Here is a 9,235-nt window from a genome sequence, read left to right on the forward strand (position 1 = left end):
AATTAAATCATCAATTTGCATTAACTCACTAGAAAATAGAGTATTTTGGAATCACTAGTAGGCTTAACTTCGACTATAAACGGTCACATACGATTATGATTAAGTACCATCTCTAATTTTACAACTTTTTGATGCAGTTAGTAGTCGAGTAGTAAAAAAATAAGAAATATCCATCTGCATTTCATTCTCATTTTGATAGCCATAGTCGTACCTTGGCCATATTTCATCTATTAGATAAAGTAGAATGTTTAAGAGGCTAAAATTTTGTCTCTGCCTTATCCATTAATTTACTAACCATTGTGATTATCAAAAGTATGCTATTTGAAGATAGATCAACAGAAATATTGCCATGACTATTTTCTCTATATAGCTACCGAATTCACTCTATCTACGGATATAATTAACAATCCCCTATGAACAGTAATGATCAAGCATGATATCATATCATTTACATTTTTCGTTGTTGTGAGTCTTTACCTAATTCATTAAAAGTGTTTCTCCTGATCTTACTGAGTATAACTTATTATCATTGAAAATATGGCTTCAACTATGTAGCAGCTATTATAGTTCGAGTTTTAACACAAGGGATTTGTATAAAATTAGGACACTATACAATAAAGGAATATCTGAATAATCGATACTAAAGGCTTCGTTCCTCAAAATCTAATAAGATAATAATTCGAATTAATACATCTGAAATAAGTTCTCGAGCAAGCGTGGCGGAACGAACGAGACAAACATATCAGCAAAGCATAAAACTTTATTGATACTTATAAGCGCGAACTAATGTAATACGACAGCAACGCTCATATATATATAATCTATCATAGAATATTATAGAACTTATTCATAGTTATTATTATATACATCGAATGAGTATTCTACAAGATTCTACATGCATATGAGGTTTGAATACATATACATTTAAGACTGACCCATAAGAAGTCACTTTACTAATATTATGGCAAGATCGATATAATTTTTAAATCTCGCGTCAGTGAAGATGAACCATAGATTAATCTTAGATTAGGGTTCAAGAAGCACGATCAAATTTGTACAATAATGAATGCAATGACTCTAACTGATAGTCTATACTGACTGGAGTTAAATCGCGTTAATAATAAATAAGATCAAGCGTAAAATCGTAAGTAAATAATATCCATTCAGTTTGACTAGTTGCATCACGTAGTTTGACTTGTGATCTTTGATTGTAATTGATCAGGAATTTTTAAACATATTTCGTCTATTGAAATTATTTACAGTCTGAACCTTAAATTGAATAAAAGCTATCTTTTTGTGACATTACTGAAGGTCTAAAATGTCGTCTATTTATTTTAAGACTTCATAAGATGTTAGTCTGATATATCAAATTATTAGTAAAGATGCCTATTAGGGTAGATGCAGTAAATGTGGATAGATACTTATTTTTACATACGATTATTAAAATCGACCTTCAACACTTTAAAACAATATTTTTTGTTTTTACAACATGTCAAAATGGATTTTTATAACATCAACGATATCATATACTACTTCTGACATCTGATAGAAGTTGGGCAGCCAGTTAAAAAGTTCCAAGAACTCAGTTGGAATCAAATTCAGCTGATCTAATTCACACAACCCGTATAATAAGCAGTAAGCTGATTGTTTACATTAGTACATTATCTGGTTGTTTTAAATGATACCATATCCAATCTTAATTCTTACAAATAAAGTGACTAAATCAATCGTTCTTCTATATTCGTTATTTTGATTACGGTGATTAGGTCGGTTATTATTTTTATTTTCACTTACAATAATGATCAAGAATATCTTAAAAAAAATAAATAAGGGTAACGGTATAGTAAATGACAGTTTCTTATAATCATTTAACGAAGTATCACAATCCTGTAGGTATTCTAAGCCTGCTTCAATAACTTTGGAATCGTTTATTAAGGAAAGATATCATATAAATTCTTGAAGAGAGTCTCAATATATGTTGATAAGATACATATAAACTCCACAGAATGTTCTCGATCTTCATTTTGTACATAGCTATCAGAATTTTATGATAATTGAAAGTAATAAATCGATATTGACGTCTTTGATGATAATAACCCTTATTATTAGTATAAAATCCTGTGCTAAAATCACTTAGTTTATGATTTAGCTTCTAATTAAGAAAGAATAAGCTTGATCAGGTGCAGGAGAAATATGTGGACCATTTGAATTGATATTGTTGAAGTTAATGTTTCTTCGATAAAGAAACAGTAAGTGATTAATCGAACTGTAATTACATAGTATCAGTAACGTAATTTTAAATTCATTTTTACTATTAATATAATTATCCGTGCTTTCGATTCTGTAATTAGTTTAAAACTTATTCATGCTACACCGATTAAAGACTAGGCTAACGAATTAATTTCAACAAAAAATATGTAATCAATATAAATTGAGGCTTATAATATGAAATTAAAGTTACCAGCCTAAAGCTGTGCCTATCCTCCTGGACATCCATTTACAATGCAACTCAAATCTTGAAGATTCTTATCATTAAAATATAAAAGTAACCTTATGTCTCTTCTAGCTTAAAAGAGAGCAACAAAATCTTCTAAGAAATCAACTAATTCAGTTTCGCTACGTCAATATCGATCAGATTTACTCAGCCAATAATATAAAAATAGGCTGCTCCCTATGAAAATAAGCCTAACATCATTATTAATAATATTCTGATAGCGTTTCTAATGATCACTAGATTAAAATTACCATATTAAAGCCGCCTTGTAACAACGATTGTAAGATTAGATTAGTTATCATTCTTTGCTATTTAAGTTAATAAGATTAGGTAAAATTGTATTTTGTGTTAACGGTAACCAGAATTCCATATTTTAAGTCTTTGTTTAGCCTTAATAGACTATAATTTAGAATAGTCTGCGAGGTTATACTCACTCTTAACAGTAAGATACATTTATACGCTAGAAGTACGGCAATTTTTGCTTTCTTCCCAGGACATAAGCAATAGAGTAAATTATGCCAACAAGTAGAAGTGTACCGGTAGTTAAGTAAGCATTTGAGGTCTCCTGCTAATATATCACATTTATAATACTGAGTAAATGATTTGTCTATTAATATAATGATATGAACAAATCTTAAATAGATTCACTACTTCGAGTGATAAAATTTTACACTGATATCTTCAACATAGAGAAAACGATTTTGTTCACTGAAATTGTTGCCAAAATTTGCCTTCATAATGTTATTTACCTATACTTAGCTAATTGCAATTTCCCTATGTATGCGATGTTGTAGTTAGGAGTTTTTATTCGTTTTGCAAAAAATTCTACATCTATGATACATTTCTTGGCCTTTAAAATTGTTGTAGTGACGATTGTAAGGTTCGCCAATTGTATCGTTAAAGCTAATAATGAGTGCATTTAGTTTTTGAAGAATCAACAACTATATTACCGGAGGACTATAATTGTTATTAGTTTAAATCCCCACGAGACTGTTTTTTATTGACACTCAAATTATATTGGATAATAAATATATAATGATCTTTATTATGAAAATCTCTTCGACCATCCTGCCGAGCAAGCCATTTGTATAGAATTATACTGTATTAATTTTATCTTCGATTTTAAAATCAATCGCTACCTTTGGATTGTTTCTGATTATAATTATTGCCTTATTTATTCTAGAGATACTAGTAGAAGACTTACCAAGTACAGATTATTGAGGATTGAACTCGAATTCGTCCGCCGATATCAACGAGTTTACCTTTCAATCAGGTAAGAATAACAATTTTGGATTTTTTTCACGTGTTTTGCATTCCTGGAAATACGAGCTTATATGATACTTATTATTCATATCCATCTTCGATTTGATGCCAGTTTCACATGCCCTTCTTAGTTAGTTATGTCATCAATAAAACTGATTAATGAACTTAATTTAAGTTAGTGACTTCAACGTAGATACGAATATATATTTATTTCGTTGAATGAGTTAGTTGTAGTATTTTACGAAGACATCATTTTATATTGTCTGCTGTGGTAGTGTTTAAAGTTTACTTTATTTTAATAAAAGCACTTCTAGAACGACTTAACTAATAACCTAAGTAAAATTCGTCGTTTTTTTTTAATCTCACTTCATCTGCACTTGAGCAAATCCTATATTTTCAATAGTACTACAGTTTTTTTACTAATAATTTCTTAATAATTCTTCCTTTATCATGAAAATCTTGTCGTTGGAGTTAGTAGAAACTTAAAATTAATTTCACCGTTTAATAGTCGTTTGTAAATTGTTTCAGTGGCATTGCAACTTTATAGAGATCAACTAATTTCTTTCTCTGATGACTTTGCTTTAAACTCATTTAAGTGCTTACGATATCTATTATACCTTTGTCTATCATACTATTCATTATTAATCGTAAGAATTTTCTAGGATAAAAATTTCTTTCCATCATAGCCCCAAGCAATTTCAGTCATCGCTTTTGATTTTGTAAAGAGAAAGATTTTATTACTAGAATGCATTCCAAGCAATATCTAGATTACAAGGTCTTATAAATAAAAGATACTAGTGAAATTATCTTTCAAAATATTTTTTGTTATTACCACAACAAAATTTAGGCTTATCTTTATAAATTATATAATTTTACTTCCGTAATATGAATAAACAATTATTTACTTGAAGCAGTTGAAAAGCCTAGATATTCGGTTTCAAGTTAAATACTATAGGTAGTTACTTTGATATTCATTCTGAACTAAATTTGATATTGCTACCAACATTCTTTTAATATATTCAGCCACAACATCTTATAGCTAGTTATATATAATTTGATAATTACTAGAACTACTCGTCTGGTGATCTAATTAATGGATGGTAGCCCTCTGCTATCATCGTATTTATACCATCAATTGTTATCCTCTATCTAAAATTGAAGTCCACGTAATGGATCAATTTCTTAACGTGATTCAACATAGTTCATAATTTACACCAACTAATAATTTTATAAATCTATGACATACTTGTACTTCAACGCTGAAAAAAATCATATTCCTAATATGTATATTATAATTAACACATTTCTAAAGCATCATAAAAACGCGATTTAATACCCATCCGCGATAAAACAGTGTGATATATACCAATCACGAATTCCAAATTTTAGAAAAATAAGGGCTTTTATTGAATCTTATACAAAGATTAACTACACAGCTCTACTATAGCCGAATACTACTACTAAAGACTTCTAGAACAAACTAACAGAATAATCTAAAGTTGCATGCTTTTATACTTTCCGTAGCATTCGCAGCTACAATCCGCATGGCAACCTTTTACCTTATTTTACACATAGTTAAATTATTCTTAGTAAGACTATTCTACTGCGGACCATCATTAATCCAATAGGGATACGACTACAGTACTTACGTAGACATTATTCACACCAGCCAAAGTACAATGAATTAACCATATCCTAATATATGATTTACAGTTCTATTTTTACCTATAGCCATATTAGTAACTCAACAGCTTACTGTATATAGTCATCTGTACTCTAGCATAGAGTCTCTACCACTACAGTCTATAGTTACAGCTACCAAATATCTCTTAGGATAAATATCTACCGTACATTATACTACACATGGCTAACAGTCTATAATCACAATACTAAGTTACATTACAAACAGGTAAGGAACTCAATCTCACATATCTTAAACTAGCACTTGACACTTTTCTTAGTACTTAGCTAAAGCTATGTAAACCGGAAAGTCACAAGATACAGCTATAAAGTAATCTTTTAGTGTACTTATTTTGCAAAGGCTGATAGCTACGTATAAGATGTGATCGAACTCATTGAGGCGAGTTAAATAATTAATAAGCAACGCATTTTATTTAATCGCCAATCAATATTACATCTGATACAATACATATAGATTGCTAAAGCTCTGTAACTTTGTCGACATACACTTGTAACCTATATTATTAGCTATCATCACAATTTCAGTTAAAGTAACTGCGCTTCATCTTCTTTCACATCTCCTTTGCGTGTATATAAAGTTATAGCAATTTAGTCAATCATCGATAATTACGTTTAGCGATGCCTTTAACTGATAGGCTAAATAGATGTATTGCTATTGTTCATTTTGGGAATTACTCTAATTCAGGAACTTTATTATCATTATTAATAAATTTTAAGTATATTATCTGGCACATAGCTATTATGATATTTTGGAAGATTTGGAGTTCATCATGACAACACGATATTGGAAAAGAATACTATAAGAAATGATATTATTAATAGCAATAGGTATTTAAAGAAACCTGTATTGGGTTACAGGGCAGATCAAAAATGTGATCTAGTCAAATAGATACGATGAAGTGGAGATAAATGGTTTAAATTGACCATGTTTGGTTACTAGAACTCAATAAATAAATAGATAGTTACGAATTACTTTTATAATAATATGAAACGTACAGCTAAATAGAATTGTTTACATACTATAGGTGATGAAAGTACCGTAATTCTTAGTTAGGGTATGACTATGGTGCAATTAAACCCGATTACAAATAAAATTACGCAAGGTAGATTGTTAAATATAGAATACATCTATTGGAATAGCGTGGTAGGTCGTAATTATAATTGACAAAGTCGTATATAGACACGAAATATTTCAAGGCAGCGTTCCTAAAATTCATGTTTGATATCTGTAAACCAGATGTATAGCAATGAAATTCTTATTTATACTATTGATCTACTGTAATCTAAGAGTAATATGATCTAAATCTTAAATTAAAGTCTATAGCCAGTGATACAATGTTAGCAACTATGAATTTTAACGGTTTACAATGAATCAGCAAAGCGACGGGAGTTTGCACTAGTAATATATAATATATTCAAAGAATATTTAAATTTTTTAACCCTTTTCGGCCATTGATTGATTACGGTAATTGTCCATATGCCAACTTTAACGCTGATTGCATTAAAAAACCTATAAATAACACATTTAAAGATAATTCACATTTGGAATCCCATTTAAGCCATTGGCTATTTAATTTCCCGTGAGCTAAATTTGATGCAGATTGAAATAAATAGCCTAAAAATAACGTATTTTCTAGCCTTCGTGCATACCATAGTAAATGCAAGGAAATACGTATGATAATGTATCTGCATCTATTTTCTATTAATAAGGAGTCGTATGTATTTAGTTTGTTTACGCCATTTCTGGCAATAATCTCAATCGAAATTAATGGACTAAGAAGAGAGGAAAACTGTTATCATAAAAGCTAACATCAATCTATGTTACTATAATAGGAATATTCGGTACTCTACCTAGCAAGTTGATGTATCGTTTAATTCAAAATTGCGTTGTATTAGCGCCCGGCCTATCTTAAAAGTAAAAAATACGTAAAAAAAAAATTACTCGTAGAGTTATATATTACCTATAACTTACGGTATAAAAAGAAAGTGTCATGCCTATGATAATTTGTTATCGGTCACCTTAGCATTTTCTTATTCGCATTATTTGTGTATCCAACTGTATTACGTAGCTTTTAGCTGTGTTAATATTCTATTAAATTATTGATAAATCCTTGAGCGCATTTTAAATTTTGATTATTGATACTGGGCATCAGTGCTCTAAGTAAACTAGGATTTCATCTTTGCTTAATCTGTGATCTTACTTATCAGTCCTGGTTTCAAAATCAAAGGCTGACAATAATTTAGAACTTGTAGAGGCAGTTTATAAATTTTTCCATAACTATGATTACTATTGTATTCAGATCAATGGGGACAAATATGACTAAAATCGATAGTGAGAACCATGTCAAAAGTAAAAATGTTGTAACTGGCAATGATATCAAATCTTACTTAAATTATCAAGAACGCCAAGCAATTATTGATTCCTGGAATGCAATCTCTACAGAAAAGCAAAAATATGGAACTATCTTATTCTTAAAGTAAGTACAATTGAAATCCTATCTTATTCCACGTCTTTGTTATCCAATTGGAATTTAATTTATAAGAGAGAAAATACAAATTCCTTGTAGATATCTTTAACCGTTTTTAATAAATTGAATTTGATGATTGATGTTACAGTTTATAAAACTAATAAAATTTTGTAATGCCTTTTGTTGAGCATTCTATTAGTATTAATACGATACAATATTAGATTTAATCCGCTTGAAAACTCTTCTTCTTTCCATAATAGTTAGATGTTACTTATACTAGGCATTTTAATGAATCTTATTACTGCTATTAATAGTTATTATTACTTTAAAGCCATGACTCAATATTGCAAAAAAGAGGGACAGATATTTTAGTAACTTATTTGAAAATTTTAATTATGATTTTACCGCTACCTGTGCAAGTATTTTATGCGATATCTTATTATTTCCAACTTTTAAATTGTTCTTTATATCCTGTCATTTTTCCACGTCTAACATTATAATAATTAATTTTGGATTTAGACTATTTGAATTAGAACCTAGAGTTAAAAGCCTCTTTACCATCTTCGATTTCAATGAACCGCTGGAAGATATTATACAATCGCCTCATTTCCGTAGCCATGCCATGCGATTTATGCAATCCTTGGAAACTGGAGTTTTAATGGGCTTTGATAAAGAAAGTTGTGATTTTTTATTTAAGTCTCTAGGAAGTCGCCATCACTTTTACGATCTTAAAAGTGAATTTCTAGATGTAAGCTAGTTATCATCATTTTAATGAGCTAATTAATCCCGAAAGTTTTATTATCAAATTGCGGATCGAAATGATACGAAAAATTCAATTATTTTTATGACTTCGTTAGGTTATTCCCGAGTGTATCTTGCACACAATAAAGAAAGGTTGCGGTAATAACTGGAGTAACGAAACTGCTGATGCATGGAAAATTGCAACTAAAGTTTTATGCGAGCTATTTCGGGAAGGACTAGAAACTAAGCCTAAGAAATAGATTGAATAAATAATTTGTTGAAGCTTGTTCATGTGAATATATTCCAGCTAAATAGACTCCATAAGCTGCGGAAAATTTTCTACTTGCGATCCAATGTTTGTGGTATTGAATCTCTAAGGTTTGGTTTGTAATAAATCGATATTTCCAACAATTCATAGTCATTATACATTCCATGTCATAATTACGTTGTTGTAGTAATTATTTTTATTAATTGTAATGATTAGATAAAATTAGAAATATCATAAGTTACATTTAATAATATCGCCAATAAAACAGAACATTATATAATAAGATTGTAACTGGGATAT

General features: G+C 29.5%; 1 protein-coding gene across 1 annotated transcript; it reads left to right on the forward strand.

Moving 5' to 3' along the window:
- Nucleotides 1-7,774: 7,774 nt before the first annotated feature.
- Nucleotides 7,775-8,927, forward strand: TRIADDRAFT_62364 (uncharacterized protein; the record flags this gene model as incomplete). Its single annotated transcript, XM_002118280.1, has 3 exons — nt 7,775-7,935; nt 8,446-8,674; nt 8,784-8,927. 3 exons carry the CDS (start codon nt 7,775-7,777, stop codon nt 8,925-8,927), a joined length of 534 nt encoding a protein of 177 aa, XP_002118316.1.
- Between the last annotated feature and the right edge of the window lie 308 nt (nt 8,928-9,235).

This window comes from Trichoplax adhaerens, genomic scaffold, assembly GCF_000150275.1.
Source record: "Trichoplax adhaerens TRIADscaffold_42 genomic scaffold, whole genome shotgun sequence".
Classification (NCBI taxonomy): Eukaryota; Metazoa; Placozoa; class Uniplacotomia; order Trichoplacea; family Trichoplacidae; genus Trichoplax; species Trichoplax adhaerens.